This window comes from Anomaloglossus baeobatrachus, chromosome 2 (assembly GCF_048569485.1).
Source record: "Anomaloglossus baeobatrachus isolate aAnoBae1 chromosome 2, aAnoBae1.hap1, whole genome shotgun sequence".
Classification (NCBI taxonomy): domain Eukaryota; kingdom Metazoa; phylum Chordata; class Amphibia; order Anura; family Aromobatidae; genus Anomaloglossus; species Anomaloglossus baeobatrachus.
In genome coordinates, this window is record NC_134354.1 from 429331574 (window position 1) to 429358150 (window position 26577).

Below are 26577 nucleotides of genomic sequence, written 5' to 3' on the forward strand. Positions count from 1 at the left end.
ATGCTCAGTTAAATTTTAATACATTTTCAACATAAAAGTGTGGGTCAATTATTATTCAACCCCTAGGTTTAATATTTTGTGGAATAACCCTTGTTTGCAATTACAGCTAATAATCGTCTTTTATAAGACCTGATCATGCCGGCACAGGTCTCTGGAGTTATCTTGGCCCACTACTCCATGCAGATCTTCTCCAAGTTATCTAGGTTCTTTGGGTGTCTCATGTGGACTTTAATCTTGAGCTCCTTCCACAAGTTTTCAATTGGGTTAAGGTCAGGAGACTGACTAGGCCACTGCAACACCTTGATTTTTTCCCTCTTGAACCAGGCTTTGGTTTTCTTGGCTGTGTGCTTTGGGTCGTTGTCTTGTTGGAAGATGAAATGACGACCCATCTTAAGATCCTTGATGGAGGAGCGGAGGTTCTTGGCCAAAATCTCCAGGTAGGCTGTGCTATCCATCTTCCCATGGATGCGGACCAGATGGCCAGGCCCCTTGGCTGAGAAACAGCCCCACAGCATGATGCTGCCACCACCATGCTTGACTGTAGGGATGGTATTCTTGGGGTCGTATGCAGTGCCATCCAGTCTCCAAACGTCACGTGTGTGGTTGGCACCAAAGATCTCGATCTTGGTCTCATCAGACCAGAGAACCTTGAACCAGTCTGTCTCAGAGTCCTCCAAGTGATCATGAGCAAACTGTAGACGAGCCTTGACATGACGCTTTGAAAGTAAAGGTACCTTACGGGCTCGTCTGGAACGGAGACCATTGCGGTGGAGTATGTTACTTATGGTATTGACTGAAACCAATGTCCCCACTGCCATGAGATCTTGCCAGAGCTCCTTCCTTGTTGTCCTTGGGTTAGCCTTGACTCTTCGGACAAGCCTGGCCTCAGCACGGGTGGAAACTTTCAAAGGCTGTCCAGGCCGTGGAAGGCTAACAGTAGTTCCATAAGCCTTCCACTTCCGGATGATGCTCCCAACAGTGGAGACAGGTAGGCCCAACTCCTTGGAAAGGGTTTTGTACCCCTTGCCAGCCTTGTAACCCTCCACGATCTTGTCTCTGATGGCCCTGGAATGCTCCTTTGTCTTTCCCACGTTGACCAAGTATGAGTGCTGTTCACAAGTTTGGGGAGGGTCTTAATTAGTCAGAAAAGGCTGGAAAAATAGATAATTAATCCAAACATGTGAAGTTCATTGTTCTTTGTGCCTGAAATACTTCTTAATACTTTAGGGGAACCAAACAGAATTCTGGTGGATTGAGGGGTTGAATAATAAATGACCCTCTGAATGAACTTTTCACAAAAAAAAAAAAAAAGAAAAAAAGAAATAACATTCTTTTTTGCTGCAGTGCATTTCACACCTCCAGGCTGATCTACAGTCCAAATGTCACAATGCCAAGTTAATTCCGAATGTGTAAACCTGCTAAATCTGCAGGGGGTTGAATACTACTTGTAGGCACATATATATATATATACACAGCATATATTTTGAGGGGAAATTTTTAACCCCACTCTTTACAGTTATTCACCAAAAAACCTGCTTCCATTAAAGCGAATGGAGCTGGGAGCCACAGTGCAGCCAGAACTTCAGAAGAATGTGCAGCCACGCACTTATATGGAATGTTGGCGTGTCACAATGCAGCCTCTGGATTTCACTGCGCATGCTCTTTTTTTTTTTTAATCAAATTTTTTTTTGGCTCGCGGTGGCCGAACGTTCAGCTGAGCGCCCGGCCATCGGCAAACGACAGCGCTCAGCTGAGCGATCGGCCGCCAGAATGCCCGGCCGTCGGCAAGTTACAGCGCTCAGCTGAGCGCCCGCCGGCATGCCCGGGCGCCGGCAAGTGACAGCGCTCAGCTGAGCGCCCGCCCGCTGGCATGCCCGGCCGCCGGCAAGTGACAGCGCTCAGCTGAGCGCCCGCCCGCCGGCAAGTGACAGCGCTCAGCTGATCACCCGGCGGTCGGCTGCAGGGAGCGATCAGCTGATCACCCGGCGGCCGGCTGCAGGGAGCGATCAGCTGATCACCCGGCGGCCGGCTGCAGGGAGCGATCAGCTGATCACCCGGCGGCCGGCTGCAGGGAGCGATCAGCTGATCACCCGGCGGCCGGCTACTGGGAGCGATCAGCTGATCACCCGGCGGCCGGCTGCAGGGAACGATCAGCTGGTCACCCGGCGGCCGGCTGCAGGGAGCGATCAGCTGATCGTTCACAATAGTCTGCCGCTGGTAAAACTGTAAAAAAAAAAAAAAAAAATCAAAACGAATTGCGTTGTTTTGCAGCATCCGTTGTGCCACTATATGCAACACATCCGTTGCATCCGTTACACAACGAAATGCAGTGGATACCGTTCAACGCAAGTGTGAAACTAGCCCAATGCTGCAGCTCACATCTGCCAGTTTTTACTCAGCCCTAATTGGACTGAGGAAAATGCTGATTGTCTGCGAGAGCCGTGTCACTCACACCCATAGAAGTCTATGTGTGCGAGAAAAACATCGGACTGCACTCGGATGTCATTGAAATGAAGTGCAAAAATCGTATCAGCTGACAATGGAGATTAACCCCTCCCTCTCCTCTGAAGCTCCCGCCCTCTCCTCCACAGCTGTGACCTGATCGCAGGATTGGATCAGTCGCATGACACTCGGCTCGCGCTCGCAGCAGAGCCTGAGTCGGGGGTCATTAGTATATCACATCGGTTACTCTCGCATCGGATGACATACGCTAATGTGACCCTAGCCTTAGGCTGCTTTCACACCTCCGGTTTCTGAAATGCGGCACACTCCGGCACTTTGCAGGAAAATCGCAACCGTTTTTTTTTTGCTGCCGGTTGCGTTTTTTCTGCATAGACTTTAATTAGTGCCGCATGGCCTTGCGTTCCGTCCGGTTTTTGCCGCATGCGGCAGATTTAGCCGATGCGGCGGCCGGATGGAACGTTGCCTGGCATGTTTTTTCGTGCGGCAAAAAAAACCTGCATCGCACCGCATTCGGCCGATGCGGCGCATTTTTCAATGCATGCCTATGGCGGCCGGATGCGGCGCGATGCGGCAATAACCGCATCCGGCCGCCGCATGTGTTTTTTGCCACTGCGCATGCTCAGTAGAATGCCGCAAGCGGCAAAAACCGGACTGGCCGCAAAGGAAAAACTTATGCAAAGGATGCGGTGTGTTCACCGCATCCGTTGCATAGCTTGCACAGCCGGATTGAGCCGCAGAGCTCAAGCCGGATGTGTGAAAGCAGCCTTAGGCCTAAGTTTTTCCTTTGCGGCCAGTCCGGTTTTTGCCGCTTGCGGCATTCTACTGAGCATGCGCAGTGGCAAAAAACGCATGCGGCGGCCGGATGCGGTTATTGCCGCATCGCGCCGCATCCGGCCGCCATAGGCATGCATTGAAAAATGCGCCGCATCGGCCGAATGCGGTGCGATGCGGGGTTTTTTTGCCGCACGAAAAAACGTGCCAGGCAACGTTCCATCCGGCCGCTGCATCGGCTAAATCTGCCGCATGCGGCAAAAAACGGATGGAATGCAAGGCCATGCGGCACAATGCGGCACTAATTAAAGTCTATGCAGAAAAAACGCAACCGGCAGCAAAAAAAACCGGTTGCGATTTTCCTGCAAAGTGCCGGAGTGTGCCGCATTGCAGAAACCGGAGGTGTGAAAGCAGCCTTACACTATGCTAATTTTCAGATTGGTAAAATGTGCTGCAGCTGTATACCAGCTACTAACAATTTTAACAACATAAAGCCAAAATGAGCAGATATTGAGCTATTGACCAGTATTTGAGGCTGGAGTTTCACACATTTTCCTAAGCAAAGATGATAGTTACTCCACAGCAAAACACTGTCGCATATGGCTGAATGTGTGGCGTGGAGGTCATTGTCCAGTGCTCACAAACCCCGCAGACAGTCTGCAGCTGTTCCCGCGCATTTTTAGTTTACCTCACGGCACTGTAGCCACTTTTAATAGGCTCTAAATCCAACCGATAAGGGCCCGACAGAGTTACACTCGCAAAACCTGTGCAACCATTGGTTAAATGAAACTGGGACGTCTATTGGCTGGGAGACGGAAAGTGGGTGTGGTGAATTAGACCCGGGAAGAATTGTGTGGAGTTGCTCGGTTCCGGGATATTTCCACAGTGCAGTGAGCGGGTCCGTCAGTCCAAGGTATGACAGCACCGGTTACCTGAGTCATCCTCATGGCGGCAGTACAGCGCTGCAGTGCCTGTGTGCGGCCGGACAGTCCACGTGACAGCTGGATGAGAAGCTGCTGTGGAGCAGCTCTGATGGGGCTAGGGATAACCCAGCAGCAGTGCTTACCTGCATTCGGCCACGTGACTGCAGAATGTCCGCAGCTGAGGGTGCAGATGTGCTTACTACTCTAGAGAATGCAATGTTTGATAATAAAGTAAAGGCCATTTAACCACCTAATACAAAAGCTACAGTTACCATAGTAACCAGTTGTCCCCCAATACATCCCTAAGTTTGCTCTAATGTGTATAGGCGCCTTTGGTTCCTCAAATTGCATCTTTACACATGGTGGGGAAAATGGTGTCTGATCTGGATCTTATATAGCAGGAGGAGCTGATGAGATTGATATGTCAATACGTTTTACTCACAGCAGCTTCACTAATCACCCTGGAGGAGCTGTGCTTTTCTACTCAGATTGATATGTGTGTGTCTTGGGAGGAAGGTTCAGTAGATCTTGCATCTTGTTTATTATAATCTCTGGTGTTTGCATGCATGAGTCCAGTGGGCGGTCCTAATATTGACTGTCATTCACTGTATGACGATGCAGAGATAGCTGTCAATCACTCACAGGACCGCCCACTGGACTCGTACACACAAACACTAGGGTTCTCAATAAAATAAAAGTTACTCTGAGTCTTTCCCACAAGCCTATGTATTATTCTGCTCATCTTCTCTGTTTTAGTGGTCACAGATGGGCCTGCATGTACAATGTGACAGGATCTTTCTGCACGTTGACTGTGCTCTCACATGTGCCTACTGTATACTGGCCATGCCAAAAGTGTGTGACGTCATACGTGTGCTCCCTGGGATGTGACACGTGATAATGACCTGTAGAAGCAGTATAAGGCTGCTTTCACACATCCGGTTTTTGCAGTGCGGCTCAATCCGGCTCAAAAACCTATGCAACGGATGCGGCGAAAAAAACCCGGATCCGTTGCATAAGTTTTTCCATGCGGCCCGTCCATTTTTTTGACTGATGCGGCTTGATACTGAGCATGCGCAGTTCAAAAAACCGCATCCGGCGGCCGGATGCGTTTTTTTGCCACAGGACGCCGCATCCGTCGTCCATAGGCTTGTATTGTAAATCACGGTGCGATGTGTTTTTATTGCCGCACAAAAAACGTGCCAGGCAACGTTCCATCCGGCCGCCGCATGGGCTAAATATGCCGCATCCGGCAAAAACCGGACGCAACGCAAGGCCATGCGGCACAATACGGCACTAATGCAAGTCTATGCAGAAAAAAACACAACCGGCGGCAAAAAAAAACGGTTGCGTTTTTTCTGCAAAGCGCCGTATTGTGCCGCTCACCAAAAACCAGATGTGTGAAAGCAGTCTACGTTCACACATCAGTTTTTTGGCATCAGGCACAATCCGGCGTGTGCCTGATGCAACGGAGCCGGCGCAGAATATGCAAAAACGGATGCGCCTGATCCTTTTTTTTTTTTTTTTTATGGATCCGGTATAACTGATCCGTCAAAAAACAGATCCGGCACCGGATCCGTTTTATCCGTTTTTTTCCGGATGGTGCCTGATGCGAAAAAAAGCTGATGTGTGAACGTAGCCTTAGTAATTTCTGTGCTTCCCATGCATTGACCTGCTCTCGTGTTTAGGAAAGGTAGCATGCTGCATCCCGACATACCCCTAAGATGGAAGTACAGTAATATAAAGGGTGGGCACCTGTCATATTTATTATTGTTTTACTATAGAACGCATAAACTGCTTTTCAGCAATTTTGACATGTTTCTAGTCCTGGAAAACAGTTTTAATTGTACGTAGAGTTGGTGCTGATCGTTTTGCAGAACTATGTCCATAGGCGATGTGTATAATCTCTGGCTGCTTGACGGGAACCCTGAGAGCCGCCTCCTACTTCACAGCATCCAAATGTCAGCAGTAGTGATGAGCGAGCACTACCATGCTGGGATACTCAAAACGAGCAGTCAGACGGGCTCGACTCGAGATCTGATCCTAATGGAAGTTGATGTGAAACATTTTTCTGTAAGATCTTCCTGGGAAAATTCTGCAGTTTCCCATTGACTTCCATTATACTCGCTACTCAAGTTGAGCCCATCTGAGCCTCCAACCTACTCGTTTCGAGTACCAAGGAATTGAGCATGGTACTGCTCGCTCATCATTAGTCTGCAGGTTTTGTTATGTAATCTGGTTTTTACAGGTTGATGCAGAAACAGAGACCCTGATTCCAGCGATGTTCCACTTAGTTTACTGGGTGGAGCAGTTGTGATAAAATCAGTTTTCTCTGCCACAGATCTTAGTTGTTCAGCTTTGTATAACCCACCCACATCACACCACACCACAGTTTTCTGTGTACATTGTATAGTGTAAAGGTGGCTTTACACACTGCAACAACTCAAACGACATCGCTGTAACGTCACCGGTTTTGTGACATAATAGCGACTTCCCCAGCGACATTGCAGTGTGTGAAACACATCAGCGACCTGACCCCTGCTGTGAAGTTGCTGATCGCTACAAATCGTTCAGGACCATTCTTTGGTCCTTTGTTTCCCGCTGTGCAGCAAAGTCTCAGTGTGTAAAGGGGACTTAAAACACTGGAAACGAGTAATGTGTCACAATATCTGTCAATCACTATTCTCTGTCAGTCGGTCTCTCCCTCACGGTCTCTATTCTCTCTCTGTCGGTCTGTCACTATCTCTGTCCCTCTCTCACAGTCTGTCGGTCATTTTCCCCTCCTCTCTCATACTCACTGATCCCCGATGCGGCGCTGCACGGCATTCATACTGCTGCGGCGGCTTTTACTATTTTGAAAAAGCCGGCCGCTCATTAAACAATTTCGTATTCCCTACTTTCCCCGCCCACAGGCGCCTATGATTGGTTGCAGTGAGACACGCCGCCACGCTGAGTGACAGGTGTGTCACTGCACCCAATCACAGCAGCCGGTGGGCGTGTCTATACTGTGCAGTGAAATAAATAATTAAATAAAACGGCGTGCGGTCCCCCCCCAATTTTAATACCAGCCAGATAAAGCCATACGGCTGAAGGCTGGTATTCTCAGGATGGGGAGCTCCACGTTATGGGGAGCCCCCCAGCCTAACAATATCAGTCAGCAGCCGCCCAGAATTGCCGCATACATTATATGCGACAGTTCTGGGACTGTACCCGGCTCTTCCCGATTTGCCCTGGTGCGTTGGCAAATCGGGGTAATAAGGAGTTATTGGCAGCCCATAGCTGCCAGTAAGTCCTAGATTAATTCTGCTGCTCCTGTCACCTGCATGCAGCACAGCTGGATGCGACGCTGGAGGTCCGTGGATTACGCCGGACAAGGAGGGCTTTTTGGGGTTATTAAATTGGTGATGAGGGAATGTGTTTGTGTTTTTTATTTCTAATAAAGGATTTTTCGGGTGTGTGTTTATTTACTGTAATTTACAGATTAATCATGGAAGGTTTCTCGGGGAGATGCCTGACATGATTAATCTAGGACTTATTGGCAGCTATGGGCTGCCAATAACTCCTTATTACCCCGATTTGCCAACGCACCAGGGAAGAGCCGGGTACAGTCCCAGAACTGTCGCATATAATGTATGTGGCAATTCTGTGCGGCTGCTGACTGATATTGTTAGGCTGGGGGGCTCCCCATAACGTGGAGCTCCCCATCCTGAGAATACCAGCCTTCAGCCGTATGGCTTTATCTGGCTGGTATTAAAATTGGGGGGGACCGCACGCCGTTTTTTTTTAATTATTTAATTACCGGTATTTATTTCACTGCACAGTATAGACCCGCCCACCGGCTGCTGTGATTGGGTGCAGTGAGACACCTGTCACTCAGCGTAGGGGCGTGTCTCACTGCAACCAATCATAGGCGCCTGTGGGTGGGGAAAGTAGGGAATCCGAAATTGTTTAATGAGCGACCGGCTTTTTCAAAATAGTAAAAGCCGCCGCAGCAGTGTGAATGCCGTGCAGCGCCGGGGATCGGTGAGTATGAGAGAGGAGGGGAAAATGATTGACAGACTGTGAGAGAGGGACAGAGATAGTGACAGACCGACAGAGAGAGAATAGAGACCGAGAGGGAGAGACCGACTGACAGAGAATAGTGATTGACAGATATTGTGACACATCACTCGTTTCCAGTGTTTGACTAGCTAGGTCGTTCTGCAGGTCCGGATCGCTGTTGCGTCGTTGTCCAGGTTTGCCTGTTTGACAGCTCACCAGAGACTCACCAGAGACTTTGTAGCGATCCCGGCCAGGTTCGAATCGCTGGTGGGATCGCTGAAAGTCTCAGTGTGTAAAGGGGCCTTTAGAGAGCTGTTAATCAGTGCTGGGGTGTGGTTGGACTTCCCTGCATGTGCTAAGTAGTCCTGTACTGATAATCTCCTGCTGATAAAACACTGACTGTATTATATTAGCAAAACACAGCCCATCATGGTGCTCTCCCTCTACATAGTAAAAACCTGCTAACAGATTCCTTTTAATTTGTTCAACCGGAGTGATGTCACATATACAGTACGCCTCCATAGTGTTGCGTCAGACTAGATAATCAAAAGAGAAGCCGCAGATGCTAGCAGTTCTCAGGTTCCTGTCCAACTGCCACAGATTACTTACATGAGAGAAAACAATCGCAGCATGCTGCGGGTGTAATCTGATCTGTATTCACTCGCACCCATACATGTTTATGGGTGGAAGTGAAACATTGCACTGCACTAGGATGACACTGGAGTGCAGTGCGATAGTCTTATCAGCTGACAATGGAGGAGATGGGGAGATTAGTCCCTCCCTCTCCTCCGCAGCTGTGATCCGATCGCAGGATCGCAACACAGTATAATGACACTGGGCTCACGCTCACAGCAGAGCAGGAGCCAGTTGTCATTAGCATATCGCATCCAATGCTCTCGCATCGCATGCCATACGCTTGTGTGTCCCCAGCCTAAAAGTAAGATACCCTAGTCATATGCAATGAAATTCTGTGATGGGAACAAAGAACAAGCAACAGGCACAGAGCTTTTTCCATAAGACCCACAGACTTTACCCCCTTTCCTGACATGGCCAAGTCTGACATTGATTTTATGATGTACATTGTATGGTAAAGATGACCTGGCAATATGATTCTCCTCATAAGTATCATTACGGTGAAACCAAACTTGTACAGCTTTATTATTATGTTATTAGTGAAAAATAACCCTTTGATTGTGTTGCGGGTGAGACGTTGGTTTTATTGATTCCATTTTGGAATAGATATAATATTTTGATTGCTTGTTACAGCATTTTTTGCAAATTCAGCAACCAAAAAAACGCAGTTTTGGCGTTTTATATTTATATCTGTTTATAGTGTTTACCAATTGGGTTAATCTAATATAAAAAGCTGAGTGTATGTATGTGTGTGTGTGTGTATATATGTTTGTGTATCCGCTAAAGGAATCCGCACCGTCGCATTTACAATCACAAAATTTTGCACAGACACCCAATGTGACTCAGGGAACGTCATAGGCTATGTTTTGACGGGAAAATTTAACCCCGCGCTTTACAGTTACTCTCCAAAAAAAATCTGCCTCCATTAAAGTCAATGCAGCTGCGAGCTATTAGGTTATTAATAGGAGCTGTAATTGGTTGCTATTAGGAACGAAAGACATTGTTAGTATAAGAAGCTTCTGTGTGAGGTAATATGATGTCGGTGGAGAGATGGAAGAGAGAGAGAGAGGGAAAGAGATAGACAGGGAAAGAGACGGATAGAGAGAGACAAAGTCAAAGAGACAGACAGGCAGACAGGGAAAGAGAGACAGAGACAAGGAAAGAGACAGAGAAAGAGATGGACAAGTAAAGAGACGGATAAAAAGACAGAGACAGACGGGGAAACAGACTGACAGACACACAGAGAGAGAGCGACAGACACAGAAAGACACAGAGAGAGACAGAAAGACAGACAAAGAGAGAGAGACAGACAGAGACTGATACAGAGACAGACAGAGATAGACACAGGCAGAGAGACTGACACAGACAGACAGACATGGATAGAAACAGAGACACATATGGATAGAGACAGACAGGGAAAGAGACGGGAACACAGAGACAGGGAGACAGTTACTATCCCGGGCAACGCCTGTGTACTACAGCTAGTTATTTTTATAGATCAGACTTTTCTGGAAATGATGATACCACATATGTGTATTTTTTACATTTTTTTTATTATCTATATTTTTTATTAAGGGAAAATGGGGTGATGTTACAGTTCTTGTTTTACTGTTAAGTTTATTAGTCATCTTAAAGGGCTGAAACCTGCTATTGTCTGATTGCTTGTACCTTACACAGCAATATCACTGTGTTTTTGCATATAATAAAAATCATGGTCTCATTTGAAGCCTGACCACAGGCAGGGTTTCAAGGGAGCCATGTGATGGCAGACATGGAGGTCTTAACCTGAGCCCCAGCTGTCATACCACCCTTTGGCGCCCTGCGTTCATGTCATGGGGCACTGATAGGTAAATAGAATGACGTATTCCCATTGAGTCTGCTCAATACACCCGCTACTGACTTGCACCGTACATGTACTGTGGATGTTGGTAAGGGGTTAAAAGAAGCCTGTCAGCTAATTTATGTGGTTTAAAATACTGGCAGCATGACTCTCAGTCTGGATGTACGATTGCAGTCCGGTATATTTTTCTGTGAAACAACAAAGACACCACACTGCTGAAAGGTCCCTCTCCATGTACAAACACGGAAGAGACCTGTCAATCAACTAGAGCAGTGCTGGGAGCAGCCAGGCAGGGGATGGGCCAGACTAGTCTCTTCTCTGTATATACTCCCCGGCTGGAACTTCAAACTATATTTTTGAATTTCACAGAAAAACATACCTGGAAGCAATCACACAGCCAGGCTCTGATTCATGCTGCCCGTGGTTTGGGCACCATGATCAGCTGACCGGTTTAAGTGACCTCCTCCATTAATTACCTATCACAGTTGAAAAGAATAGGAAAGATACTCACGTTTTGGTAGATATCTGTCAACATTAAGTGCTATTTGATGAAGTGACCTGAGATGGACAGCTATTTTAACTTCTGTAGGGAAAGCAGCTAACTTTACTTTGTTTCACTGTATGTATGACTTGGATTTAGTTAATTCATTATTAATTTTTTCTAGACAAAATGTCATCTACGTATTCTGAATATACGATTGGTGGAGTGAAGATTCAGTTCCCATGCAAAGCGTATCCCTCCCAGCTCGCTATGATGAATTCAGTAAGTGCTCTTGTTGGTAAAAGCATCCACTATTTTGAAATGAATGAGCTATCCTTAGGATAAGTAATCAATTGTTATCAGCTCCATCGGCGACTAGATATACAATGTGTCCACCCATATCCATTTCACCGCCATTATCTTGAGAATGGTGGCAGCTATAGGCATAGAAGTGGTGTCTAGGTATAGTAAAGTAGCCATGCGCTATGCAATGAAACCACCTATAGTGCCACCTGGTGGAAAACAACGAAGTTAGCATTTTTATCTCGAAAACAGAACGAGATAGAGAAAAAAAGTGAATTACAAAGTTGTAGGGCATCATCAATTCAATACGAATAGATGTATTACAGATGCTTGTGCAAACGTGTCACCTACCATATTGCACAACGTGCTGCAAGATACAGTATGCTGTCCAGAGTCCAGATGTGCATTGCAGCTGGCCACTTTGAGCATCAAAGTTAAATGAGCGCTTTATGCGTGACCAGCATTCAATGTTTTGGGGGGGGGTCATGGGTTTCATATCATAGCATTTCTGTATGCAAGGTGTCTATTCGTATTGAATTGATGATGCCCTACAATTTTTTATTCATTTTTTTTCTCTATCTAGTTTCGTTTTCAATATAAAAATGCTAACTGTTGTTTTCCACCAGGTGGTGCTATAGGTGGTTTAATTGCATAGCGCATGGCTACTTTACTATACCTAGACACCACTTCTATGCCTATAGCTGCCGCTGTTCTCAAGTTAATGGTGGTGGACAGGATATGGATGGACACACTGTATGGCTCCATGGCTGTTTGGTGATCCCTGCATGGTTTTTACTGAATTGGCTTTCAAATTTTGAGCACCGACAACTGCAGATGTAGGTGGGAGTTACAGTGGCTGTTCTTACTGCTAGCTGTATGAAATTGCAGTTATATACTCCATATCGCCACTCGCTTTCAGTCATAGGGGAGGTGCATGAAGTGGTTACACTGACTGCTCACTACACAGTGAGTTCACTGTGATCACTTCCCGGTGTATTGATCTACAAATTGCTCTGCAGCATGCGTGTGCAGAGCAAGATGTCAATCAATGTGTCGGGGATTGATTATAGCCGTGCTCAATGTACAGTGAGTGGTGACTGTAACTGCTCCCTGCTGCATCCGAGTGACTGGAAGTGAACGGCTACATGGAGATATAACTTAATTTTCTCCCTATTTGTCGCTTCTTTTGTAAGCCGGCTAAGCAGGATTTTAATTAACTGCATGACAGGTTCCCTTTAATTTTGTCTTCACTTTTCTAACTATTACAGAATCATTCCATTCAATAACAGTTTTTGCTTTAAAGGGAACCTGTCACCAGATTTTGGGCCTATAAGCTGAGGCCAGCACCAGTGGGCTCTTATATACAGCATTCTATCATGCTGTATATAAGAGCCCAGGCTGCTGTGTAGAACGTAAAAATCACTTTATAATACTTACCTAAATGGTCGCTGCGGTGGAGTTGGGTCATATGGGCGTCTCCGTTCTCCGGTGCCGACACCTCCTCTTTCGGCCATCTTTGTCATCCTTCTGAAGCCTGTGTGCATGATGCATCCTACGTCATACACACTCGCCGGTCCCGCGCAGGCTCACTACAATGTTTTGATCTGCCCTTGCTCAGGGCAGATCAAAGTACACCTGCGCAGGACCTCAATGCCGGCGCATGTAGGATGCGTCATTCACCCCAGCTTCAGAAGAAGGACGAGAAAGATGGCCGAAAAAGGAGGCGCCGGCACCGGAGAATGGAGAAAACCCATATGACCCAACTCCACCACAGCGACCATTTAGGGAAGTATTATAAAGTGATTTTTATGTTCTACACAGCGGCCTGGGCTCTTATACACAGCATGTTAGAATGCTGTATATAAGGGCCTGGTGGTGGCCGCAGCTTATAGGCCCCAAATCTGGTGACAAGTTCCCTTAAAATTAAACTGAGGGTTACAACTTTTTGTACTAGATATTCAGGAAATGTAAATTTTTCTTGTGTTTTTGTGCAATAGCATTTTATAGTCAAATGTTTTGAATATTTTCTTTTATTTCAGATTATGAGAGGTTTGAACTGCAGTCAGCATTGTTTGTTGGAAAGTCCGACTGGGAGTGGGAAAAGTTTAGCATTATTGTGCTCTGCTCTTGCATGGCAGCAATCTCAGTATGGTGAGTAAGTTCTTTTCTCTATCATTGAATAGGCTGGGCCATTTATATGGATACACCTAAATAGAATGGGAATGGTTGGAGATATCAACTTCCTGTTTGTGGCTCATTAGTATATGGAAGGGGGTAAAGTTTTATGGGTGGTGACCATGGCGGCCATTTTGAAGTCAGCCATTTTGGATCCAACTTTATTTTTTCCAGTGAGTAGAGGGCCATGCAACACATCAAACTTATTGAGAATTTCACAAGAAAAAGAATGGCGTGCTTGGTTTTAACGTAACTTTATTCGTTCATTAGTTATTTACAATTTTAAGACCACTTATAAATTGTGTTCAAAGTCAATATATAAATCAGTCAAGAAAGGAACATATTTTTAAACCGGCCATAAGGCTCCACTAATAATCCCCCAAGAACACACTACCGAGGGAACTGCGGTAAATACGATCCCAGCAAGAATAAGTGTGTAAGGTTATCCTCACACTTATGAGGGTCTGCTTGGGACCGCTCTGAGCCTTTTGACCGGGGCGGTTTCACATTCCTAAATATGTATATTGATTTGATATACTACTGCTCTCATTGCACTTGTCCTGTGTCCTCAGAGAACCCCCCCATTTTTTTTCCTCGCCTTTGTCTATTGTATCTTTTGTATTCTATTGTCTTTTTCTAATATGATTTTTATACTCTACATGATTGAATAAAGAATATATTTTTTTGATGATATTGTTTTTTGGCAATTTCTTTGCCCAATTTTTTGATCAAGGTGAAGCAGACAGCTGCAGACCCACAGCTGGCAGCTTCACCTTGGCTGGTAATCCAAAACAAAGGGCACCACATGCTGTTATTTTAAATTAAATAAATAATTTAAAACAAAAAATGTGGGGTTCTCCTCAAATTGGATCACCAGCCAAGGTAAATTGGACAGCTGTGGTCTGGTATTCTCAGACTGGGGAGACCCATGGTCATTGGACCCTCCCCAGCCTAAAAAAAGCAGGCCACAGCCGCCCCAGAAATGGCGCTTCCATTAGATGCATCAATCTTGGCTCATTGCCTTGGCTCTTCCCGTTGCCTAGTGCAGTGGCAAACGGGGTAGTATATGTGGTTGATGCCTGCTGTGAATTGCAACCTAATATCAAGCCCAGGTATTAGTCATGGGTTGGCGTCTATCAGATACCCCCCCCATTACTAATCCAGTCGTTGAACAAAGAAAAATAAATTTTATTTGGACAAACACCTCCTGACTACATCCCTCGTTCACCAATTTATTACAAATTTAAAAAAAAATGTCTGACGCAATCCACAGCGATTCCTAAACGCGAAATTAAATAAGTAGTTACTACCACACTAGCAATCGGGGAATAAAAGAAAGTACTAAATGTCTAACCAAATGTTTGTGAAGGTGACGTACCTGGGAGAGTTAGAAGGGGAGTTACGTAGGTGAATGGTACCCAAAACGGGGACTAGGTGGATCCCTTCCTGATCTGTAAGGGGAGAGGGTGGGAGTGTCTGTAATGGAGAAAAAAGTGAATGGATAAGTGTTTTAAAAAAAACCCCAATAAATGTTTAGTATATATTTTAAAAACAATTTAAAAATCGTGTGTTAGACTTGGGTGACAGCCTACCTTGCCTGGTGGGGGAAGATAGCAGGAAATGCTGCGGGTTAAATACAAGGGTTTCCTGGTATGATGTAGTGTACTGGAGACTGCTGTATTAATAAAAGGAGGTGAAACGAATCTTATTAAAAGCTTGTATAAATCACCATTATTGAGATGCAGAAATTTAAAGCATGCAATGCTAAGATACCTGGAGAGAACTTAAAGGGAACCAATCACCAGGATTTTCGTATATAACCTAAAGCCAGTGCTGTACTGGCACTATCAGGCAGATTATCTACATACCATTAGTGGTCAGCTCGGATGTTTAGGCTTTCAAATCCAAGAAAGTGAAGCTTAAAAATTCGTCAGTTTTTTGACTGACAGTTTCACCGCAGCAGATAATAACACGGTGGGTTATGCACATGGATCCCCCCCCACCTGTTCCTCCCTCTCTCTCTGGCTCTATGCTAATTTTTCTATTCAGTAAGATGGCGTCAGAGTTGGCACCTGTGCATAGCGCTTATCTCCAGTGCCATCTTTCTGGAGCCCGAGTTACCCCCTGTTGTTCAATTCTTTTGACTGAGAGGGCGGCACATGCGCCCTCGCATCTTCTGCTCTCTTGTGACCGCGGCAGCAGAGGAGAACAGCTTATTGGAGGACACCGTACCGCCCCAAGACACCGTGCCAGCGCCAGGTTGAAGAAGACAAAAGACCAGGATCGTGGAGGGGTGAGCGGGAGTAATAAAGATGGAGTCCCTAAGTGTGTCTGTGTATTTATTTCTAATAAAGTATTTTTTCTCTGTGTGGTGTGTCTTTTTTTTTTTTTTTTAACCCTTTATTGGAGATTCCTAATGGCCTGGTCACACTTGGCCTGACATTAAGAATCTCGGGCTTTATAGCAGCTTGTAAATACACAGACACACTTAGGGACTCCATCTTTATTACTCCCCCTCAACCCTCCACAATCCTGGTCTTCTGTCTTCTTCAACCTGGCGCTGGCATGGTGTCTTCGGGCGGCACAATGTCCTCCGATCAGCTGATCTCCTCTGCTGTTGTGACCGTGCACGCTCCCGCGGTCACAAGAGAGTAGAAGATGCGAGAGCGCATGTTCCATCCTCTGTCAGAAGAATAGAACAGCAGGGGGTAACGCGGGCTTCAGAAAGGTGGCGCCAGAGATAAGCTCTATGCGCAGGCGCCAACTCCGATGCCATCTTACTGAATAGAAAAATTAGTGTAGAGCCAGAGAGAGGGACGAACAGGCGGCGGGAATCCATGTGCATAATCCACCCTGTTATTATCTGCTGCGGTGCAACTGTCAGTCAAAAAGCTGCTGAATTTTTAAGCTTCACTTTCTTGGATTTGAAAGCCTAAACATCCGAGCTGACCACTGTATGTAGATAATCTGCCTGATAGTGCCAGTATAGCACTGGCTTTAGGTTATATACAAAAATCCTGATGATTGGTTCTCTTTAATTCTGGTGCCCTGTGTCTGTGAACGGATGGGAGCATGTCCCGTGGACATAAAATGCCGAAACTAAATTAGGAGTACGAGGAAAAACTCCAGTTGCATTCAAGGGGTTCCTGGTAAGATGTAGTATGGTGGAGACTGCTGCATTAACCCTTTCACGACAGGCCGATTTTGCACTTTCCGTTTTTTTTTGTTTTTTTTTAGCCATTCTTTTTCCGAAAGATGTAACCTTTTTTTATTTTTCAGTCAATATGGTCATGTGAGGGCTCATTTTTTGCGTAACAAGCTGTACTTTTAAATGACCATGAGATTTATCATATAGTGTACTGGAAAACCGCAACAAAAATCAAAATGTGTAAAAATTGCAAAAAAAAGTGCGATTGCACTATTGTTTTTGAGATATTTTATTCTGTGTTCACTATATGGTAAAACTGATGTGTCAGTGTGATGCCTGAGGTTGGTGCGAGTTTGTAGACATCAAATATGAATAGGTTTACTTTTATCTGAGGGGTTAAAAAAATTAGAAGTTTGTCCGAAAAAAGTGGCTTACATTTTGCACCATTTTCCGCGACTCATAGCGTTCTAATTTTTCGGGATCTATGGCTCAGTGACGGCTTATTTTTTGCGTCTCGAGCTAACGTTTTTAACGGTACTATTTTTGCGCATATGCTACATTTTGATCGCCTGTTATTGCATTTTGCGCAAAATTTGTAACGAACAAAAATGTAATTTTTGGTGTATGGAATTTCTTTGCTGCAATGCCGTTTACCAATCAGACAAATTGATTTTAGATTTTTGATAGATCAGGTATTTCTGAACGCAGCGATACCAAATGTGTGTGTATTATTTTTTATTTGTTTAACCTTTTAATTTTCAATGTTTTTTTATTTATTTTTTTTTTTTAATTTTTCAAAACTTTTTTTTAAACTTAGGTGGCTATAAGGATCAGCTGTCTGATCGCTCATTCATTTCTCCCGATCAGAGCAGCACCGCTCAGACCGGGAGAAATGATCATCTCTTGTAACAGCCAGTACTTGGCTGTTTCTTATAGGACCTGAGTCATTTGAGCTACAGGAGTCATCACATAACCCTGACCATGACAACCACCGGATTCACATGATCACGTTATGTGAGTTCTGGTATCTCCCGGTGAGTACAGATCTACCGCGATCGCCATTAACATGGCGCTGTTACATCTTGAAAGCACCATTTAAGGGATTAAAAGGCATGGGTGGAATGCGATTCCATTCGTTCCTGGCAGGCACACATATTAGCTGTGCAAATCAGCTGACATGTGCGCTGATCGCCGCAGGCTGCTTGCAGTAGCCCGATAGGATTAACACTATGACCGCTAGGACATAATATTACCGCCCGCTGTCGTTAAGGGATTACTAAAAGGAGGTGAATCAAACGGTATTCATAGCTTGTATAAATCATCGTTATAGAGATGCAGAAATATAAAGCATGCAATACTAAGATACCTGGAGAGAACTTAATTCTGGTGCAGTATTGATTTGGACGGATGGGAGCGTGTCCCGTGGATGTCATAATGTACAGAAGAATTCCTATGTAGGCTACAAAAGAAACGCAAACCTAAATTATTGAAGAAATATAGACGAGACACCTTAACCAATTTATTCCCCTGCAAAATTCCTAATCCGGGTCCGGCGGATTCCAAGAAGGGGGTCCCATGACGATCCTTACCCACTGTCCCAGTCAATGAAGAACAGAATGTTCCCCATTGGCTGGGAGAGCGAATCAGTGACCTCAGGTAACTTCATGAAGTCAGCCCAGATCACATCAGAGGCTCACACAGCAGTGTGTGAGAAGCCGCGGTTCTGACGAGCGCTGACGTCATGAGGTTAGCTCGGTTCATTACATGTGATGATGAATTCCGCTGAACTCATGACCATGACCACCGCCTTCTTATATCAAGTATCGCTGGCGGGCCACTGCTGTGAAGAGCGATGACGTTGCGGGCTCCCTGCGATACTTCGCGTGAGAACAACGCAGTCATGGAACTCAGTGACGAGCGCTGACGTCACGGGCTGACCGAGATACTTGATGTGAAAACACCGCGGTCATGGAACAGATGAGCAGTGCAGATAATTAACTGAGCTAACCTCATTATGTCGGCGCTTGTCATTCTCGCGGCTGGTCACACACTGCTTTGTGAGCCCCTGCGGTGACCTGGGCTGGACAGGGGAGTGGGACATTATGCATACTGCAGGGCCCCCATATACGGAAGCCACACGGAAGTGCTTCCGTGTGGCTTCTGTTTTTTGTTTTTTTTTTGCAGACCCATTGACTTCTATTTGTCCACGGTCCGCAATTTGCAGAACAGAATATGACATGTTCCTAAAAAAGGATTGGACACATGGACACAGATAACATATGGAAGCAGTTCCGTGTGTTGTCCGTTTTTAAACAAAACACACAGAAAAACATGGTCTTGTAATTTAGTCCGCAAAAAAAATGGAATAGACCTGGAATAATGGGACGGTTGTGTGAATAAATCCTTAATTGTAGGAGTCTTAAATAACTGAACAGGAGACAGGCTGGTGTCTAGGACTGGCATTAGGTGGATGAGAGAGCAAACTAGAACATTTCACAGGGCCCTCGTTCTCCTAGGGGCCCCAGGGTTTATATAATGATAACACTGCTCCAGGACCTTTCTGACATCACATCATGTGACCAAAGGTCATTGCAGGAATCTAAAGATGAACAGGAGACAAGCTGGTGTGTGCAGTGTGTGGGTGAATTAGAGATAGATATATAGATACATGATAGATTGATAGATACACATATGTTTCACACAGGGTTTGGAGAGTTATGTTGATGTACTAGCATTCAATATGACTATATTTGAATAAATGTTGATTTTTTTTTTTGTTCAAGAATAATGTAGATTGTTGTTTTTGGTAAAAAAAAAAAAAGACATCCCCTGAAAATAAACCCTAGCAAAATTTTCAGGGCAAAAATATAAGACCCTGTCTTAGTTTTGGGGAAACACAGTACAATAACCTGTATTTAGTATTCAGTTTAGCTTCAGCATACATGAGAAATATTTTAGGAGGCATAAAATGTGCCAATCAATTGCTGAATATTTTTACAACTTTCACCCTTGCCAAAGGTGCCAAGAAAACTAATTGGGGTCTACAAGGATTCATATGTTACACGTAACGTGTTACTCCATTATTAATACATTCCTGAACATGCTATTTTTCATTTTTTACATTTTAGTTTTTCAAGCCTAATTCCAAGATCCAAAGTTGTTTTTTTATTTTTGTCTATGTAGCTTTAGGCTATGTGCGCACGTTGCGTTCTATTCCGCAGTTGCATGTGCGTCTCAAAACGCAGCCGAAAAGCTGCATTCTGAGATGCATTGTTACTGCAGAATTCCTGCTGAATTGATGCGTTATGGATGCTTCCAGAACGCACATTTTTGACAGTGTGGTCCCACTCTGCTCTGCAGCATCCCCATAGACTTTCAGCGGAGCCGAGTGGGACCGCACTGTCAAACATGACAACACTGACCGACATCCCTGCACACACCCCGACATTACCGCCGACATCCCCGCACACACCCCGACATTACCCCCGACATCCCCGCACACATCCTGACATCCCTGCACACACTCCGACATTACCGCCGACATCCCCGCACACACCCCGACATTACCGCCGACATACCCGCACACATCCTGACATCCCCGCACACACTCCGACATTACCGCCGACATCCCCGCACACATCCCGACATTACTGCCGACATCCCCGCACACATCCCGACATTACAGCCGACATCCCCGCACACATCATGACACTACAGCCCTCATCATCCCCGCACACACACCGGCATTACTAAAAGTGATGTCCCCGCTGACAGCGCGATTCACTTCAGTGGCTGCGTGGAGCTCACAGGGGCGGCGGTGTACTACTGCCGCTCCTGTCAGCTTCATGTAGCAGAGCTGGAAGCGACGCGGGACCTCCGTGGATTACGTTGGACCTAGAGGGGTTTTCGGGGCTTAATAAAGTGGTGAACGAGGGTGTTTTTTTTTGTCTTTTATTCCAAATAAAGGATTTTTTTCTGGTGTATGTGTTTATTTACTTTCACTTACAGGTTAATTATGGAAGGTATCTCGGGGAGACGCCTGTCATGATTAACCTAGGACTTAGTGGCAGCTATGGGCTGCCATTAACTCCTTATTACCCCGATTGCCACTGCACCAGGGCAATTCGGGATGAGCCGGGTAGAGTCCTGGGACTGTCGCATCTCATGGGTGCGGCAATTCCGGGCGGCTGCTGGCTGATATTGTTAGGCTGGTGGGCTCCCCATAACGTGGCGCTCCCCATCCTGAGAATACCAGCCTTCAGCCATGTGGCTTTATCTTGGCTGTTATCAAAATTGGGGGGGACCGTACGCCATTTTTTTTAAAATGTATTTATTTATTTTACTGCACAATATAGACCCGCCCACCTGCAGCTGTGATTGGCTGCAGTGAGACAGCTGTCACTCACCGGGGGGCGTGTCTGACTGCAACCAATCATAGGCGCCGGTGGGCGGGAAAGCAGGGAATACGAGATTGAATAATGAGCGGCTGGCATTTTCAAACGAGTAAAAGCCACCGGAGCAGTGTGAACGCCGTGCAGCGCCGCGCTAGTGATCGGGGATCGGCGAGTATGAGAGAGGGGGAGAGCATGACTGACGGACAGAGAGAGGGACAGCCAGAGAGAGAGAGAGACAGACCGAGCGACCAACTGACAGAGAAAGAGACCAACCGACAGACCACTCTGAGCCGGGGGAGAGGGGCTGACAGCAGGGCAGGTAAGTGCTCACTATCTACTTACCTGCCCCAATGTAGCCCAATAGGGTATTAATAAAAAAAGCAAATTAAGCCGGATAACCCCTTTAATTGGTAGTTGGCTCTCAAGCCTATACAGCTTGGAGTAGGACAACATGTATAAAAATTATAATGTGATAAAAATACTCATTTGCCTAACAATTTTGCACACAGTGTAGTCCCCTAGGGGGACTAGTAAAAATAAAAAAAGTAAAAAAAAAAAAGGTAAAAAATAAAAAAAAAAAGTATAAGTTCAAATCACCCCCCCATTTGTCCCATTGAAAATTAAATGGTTACAAAATATACACATATTTGATATTGCCATGTTCAGAAATGCCTGATTTATCAAACTTTAGACTCAATTAATCTGATTGGTAAACGGCGTAGCGGCAAGAAATTCCAAACGCAAAAATTACGTTTTTTGGTCGTCGCAAATTTTGTGCAAAATGCAATAATAGGCGATCAAAGCGTAGCATCTGTACAAAAATGGTACCATTAAACACGTCAGGTCGGAAAAATAAGCTGTCACGGATCCCCTTTTCCTGAAAATTGAGAACGCTACGGGTCCGGGATTATTTTTTTTAACCCTTAGATTCAGTAAACCTATACAAGTTTGGTATGTACAAACTTGTATGGACCTGATGCATCACACCGACACATCAGTTTTACCATATAGTGAACACCGTGAATAAAATACTCCAAAACCAATCATGCAATCTCACTTTTTTTGCAGTTTTTCTGCTCTTGGAATTTTATTTGCCGTTTTCCAGTACACTACATGGTAAAACTCATGGTTTCATTTAAAAGTACTACTTGTTCCACAAAAAACAAGCCCTCATATGGGAGGATTAACATAAAAATAAAAAAGTTAGAGCTCCTGGAAGAAGGGAAGGAAAAAACAAAAATAGTAAATCGCCTATAGAATATGTAGGGGGGTGGGACATTATATATGTGTTTGACATCTGTCTATCTATCCATCCATCTATTCTTCCTAGTTTTTAGGCTGCGTGCCCGTGATTAGGGTTTCAAGCGTTTTGGACGCTGTGTTTTCACTGCATCCAAAACGCTGTTGTACAGTAGAAGTGCAGTGGGAGGAGTTTCAGAAATCTCCTGTCCACTGTGCTTATTTTCTCTGCAGCATAAGCTGACATCCAGCGCTGCAGAATGTCAATTTATGCTGTGGAGACGAGTGTTCTCTGCAGGAAGAATAGAGCTAATGTCTGCTTCGGCCCGAACCTCGATCTTGGTCATGGGCAGCTGCATTCTCCCGTGGACAAAACTCACATCTCCACAGACTCAGTGTCGCTGGATCGTGGGCACATAGCCTTAAAGTGAGAAATTTGCTGCTAGAGCAACATTTTTGTGGAGCCCCTGGGGGTTCAAAATGCTCACTATACCTCTGAATAAAATCCTTGACGTGTCTACTAGAGATGAGCGAACCGGTCCCGGTTCGGCTCGAGGCGGTTCGCCGAACGGGGGGTCTGGCTCGAGTTCGGCTCGTCGAACGTTCGACGAACCGAACTCGAGCCCATAGGAAACAATGGCAGGCAATCACAAACACAGTAAAACACCTAGAAAACACCCTCAAAGGTGTCCAAAAGGTGACAAACAACTCACAACACAACACAAACACATGGGAAAGTGACAAGGACATGTACTCATGCGAAAACAAAACAGCTGGACAAGGAAAAAGAGGAGGACACACAGATATAGGCATGGCACGCCCTTCTAAAGTCATGTAAAACACCGCAAGGTGACTCCAAGCGGAGTCTCCCTTTTTTCCAAAAATTGGGCCCCACACACCCACCCCTTCAGTGGCAGCAGTTGTGCCCCAGTTGTACACTTCACAGCTAGATTTGCATCAAGCACATTCAAAAATACGCCATTCTTATCCGTCCCCAGGATGACACCGGGGTAGGTAGCAAAGTCTTTCCTGATCCCAGCTCTGTTCATCTTGGCTTCTTTTAAAAACACAGCAAGCAAGGGTTACTCCAAGCGGAGTCTCCCTTTTTTCCAAAAATTGGGCCCCACACACACCCACCCCTTCAGTGGCAGCACTTGGGCCCCAGTTGTACACTTCACAGCTAGATTTGCATCAAGCACATTCAAAAATACGCTATTCTTAACCGTCCCCAGGATGACACCGGGGTAGGTAGCAAAGTCTTTCCTGATCCCAGCTCTGTTCATCTTGGCTTCTTTTAAAAACACAGCAAGCAAGGGTTACTCCAAGCGGAGTCTCCCTTTTTTCCAAAAATTGGGCCACACAGACACCCACCCCATCAGTGGCAGCACTTGGGCCCTAGTTGCAAACAGGATGTTTTGATTTGCATCAAGCACATTCAAAAATACGCTATTCTTAGCCGTCCACAGGATGACACCGGGGTAGGTAGCAAAGTCTTTCCTGATCCCAGCTCTGTTCATCTTGGCTTCTTTTAAAAACACAGCAAGCAAGGGTTACTCCAAGCGGAGTCTCCCTTTTTTCCAAAAATTGGGCCACACAGACACCCACCCCATCAGTGGCAGCACTTGGGCCCTAGTTGCAAACAGGATGTTTTGATTTGCATCAAGCACATTCAAAAATACGCTATTCTTAGCCGTCCCCAGGATGACACCGGGGTAGGTAGCAAAGTCTTTGCTGACCCATGACTTGTTCATCTTGGCTTCTTTTAAAAACAATGTAAGCAAGGGTTACTCCAAGCGGAGTCTCCCTTTTTTCCAAAAATTGGGCCACACAGACACCCACCCCATCAGTGGCAGCACTTGGGCCCTAGTTGCAAACAGGATGTTTTGATTTGCATCAAGCACATTCAAAAATACGCTATTCTTAGCCGTCCACAGGATGACACCGGGGTAGGTAGCAAAGTCTTTCCTGATCCCAGCTCTGTTCATCTTGGCTTCTTTTAAAAACACAGCAAGCAAGGGTTACTCCAAGCGGAGTCTCCCTTTTTTCCAAAAATTGGGCCACACAGACACCCACCCCATCAGTGGCAGCACTTGGGCCCTAGTTGCAAACAGGATGTTTTGATTTGCATCAAGCACATTCAAAAATACGCTATTCTTAGCCGTCCCCAGGATGACACCGGGGTAGGTAGCAAAGTCTTTGCTGACCCATGACTTGTTCATCTTGGCTTCTTTTAAAAACAATGTAAGCAAGGGTTACTCCAAGCGGAGTCTCCCTTTTTTCCAAAAATTGGGCCACACAGACACCCACCCCATCAGTGGCAGCACTTGGGCCCTAGTTGCAAACAGGATGTTTTGATTTGCATCAAGCACATTCAAAAATACGCTATTCTTAGCCGTCCCCAGGATGACACTGGGGTAGGTAGCAAAGTCTTTGCTGACCCATGACTTGTTCATCTTGGCTTCTTTTAAAAACAATGTAAGCAAGGGTTACTCCAAGCGGAGTCTCCCTTTTTTCCAAAAATTGGGCCACACAGACACCCACCCCATCAGTGGCAGCACTTGGGCCCTAGTTGCAAACAGGATGTTTTGATTTGCATCAAGCACATTCAAAAATACGCTATTCTTAGCCGTCCCCAGGATGACACCGGGGTAGGTAGCAAAGTCTTTGCTGACCCATGACTTGTTCATCTTGGCTTCTTTTAAAAACAATGTAAGCAAGGGTTACTCCAAGCGGAGTCTCCCTTTTTTCCAAAAATTGGGCCACACAGACACCCACCCCATCAGTGGCAGCACTTGGGCCCTAGTTGCAAACAGGATGTTTTGATTTGCATCAAGCACATTCAAAAATACGCTATTCTTAGCCGTCCACAGGATGACACCGGGGTAGGTAGCAAAGTCTTTCCTGATCCCAGCTCTGTTCATCTTGGCTTCTTTTAAAAACACAGCAAGCAAGGGTTACTCCAAGCGGAGTCTCCCTTTTTTCCAAAAATTGGGCCACACAGACACCCACCCCATCAGTGGCAGCACTTGGGCCCTAGTTGCAAACAGGATGTTTTGATTTGCATCAAGCACATTCAAAAATACGCTATTCTTAGCCGTCCCCAGGATGACACCGGGGTAGGTAGCAAAGTCTTTGCTGACCCATGACTTGTTCATCTTGGCTTCTTTTAAAAACAATGTAAGCAAGGGTTACTCCAAGCGGAGTCTCCCTTTTTTCCAAAAATTGGGCCACACAGACACCCACCCCATCAGTGGCAGCACTTGGGCCCTAGTTGCAAACAGGATGTTTTGATTTGCATCAAGCACATTCAAAAATACGCTATTCTTAGCCGTCCACAGGATGACACCGGGGTAGGTAGCAAAGTCTTTGCTGACCCATGACTTGTTCATCTTGGCTTCTTTTAAAAACAATGTAAGCAAGGGTTACTCCAAGCGGAGTCTCACTTTTTTCCAAAAATTGGGCCACACAGACACCCACCCCATCAGTGGCAGCACTTGGGCCCTAGTTGCAAACAGGATGTTTTGATTTGCATCAAGCACATTCAAAAATACGCTATTCTTAGCCGTCCCCAGGATGACACCGGGGTAGGTAGCAAAGTCTTTCCTGATCCCAGCTCTGTTCATCTTGGCTTCTTTTAAAAACACAGCAAGCAAGGGTTACTCCAAGCGGAGTCTCCCTTTTTTCCAAAAATTGGGCCACACAGACACCCACCCCATCAGTGGCAGCACTTGGGCCCTAGTTGCAAACAGGATGTTTTGATTTGCATCAAGCACATTCCAAATCCACAAGCATTTACTCTCCCCAGGATGACACAGGGGTAGTAAATTCCTTCTGGATCCATGACTTGTTCATTTTGATGAACGTCAGTCTGTCCACATTGTCACTGGACAGACGCGTGCGCTTATCTGTCAGCACACACCCAGCAGCACTGAATACACGTTCAGAGACAACGCTGGCAGCTGGACACGACAAAATCTCCAAGGCGTAAGTTGCGAGCTCTGGCCATTTTTGTAGGTTTGAAGCCCAAAAGGAGCAAGGCTCCAGTTGCACAGTCATGGCATCGATGTTCATTTGGAGATACTCCTGTATCATCCTCTCCAGCCGTTGACTATGTGTCAGACTTGTTGTCTCTGGTGGCCTTGCAAAAGAGGGTCTAAAAAAATTATGAA

The 26577-nt window shown here is 45.7% G+C and overlaps 1 protein-coding gene across 2 annotated transcripts in view; it reads left to right on the top strand.

Annotated features, from left to right (window-relative positions):
• The first annotated feature begins 4059 nt into the window (after positions 1-4059).
• Positions 4060-26577, top strand: part of BRIP1 (BRCA1 interacting DNA helicase 1) — a 455971-nt gene continuing 433453 nt past the window's right edge. For both annotated transcript variants that reach the window (XM_075336237.1, XM_075336238.1), the window contains exons 1-3: positions 4060-4147; positions 11334-11431; positions 13492-13603. In XM_075336237.1, coding sequence (XP_075192352.1) covers positions 11339-11431; positions 13492-13603 — 205 coding nt within the window. In that variant the 5' untranslated portion in view covers positions 4060-4147; positions 11334-11338. The remainder of the gene's footprint in view (positions 4148-11333; positions 11432-13491; positions 13604-26577) is intronic.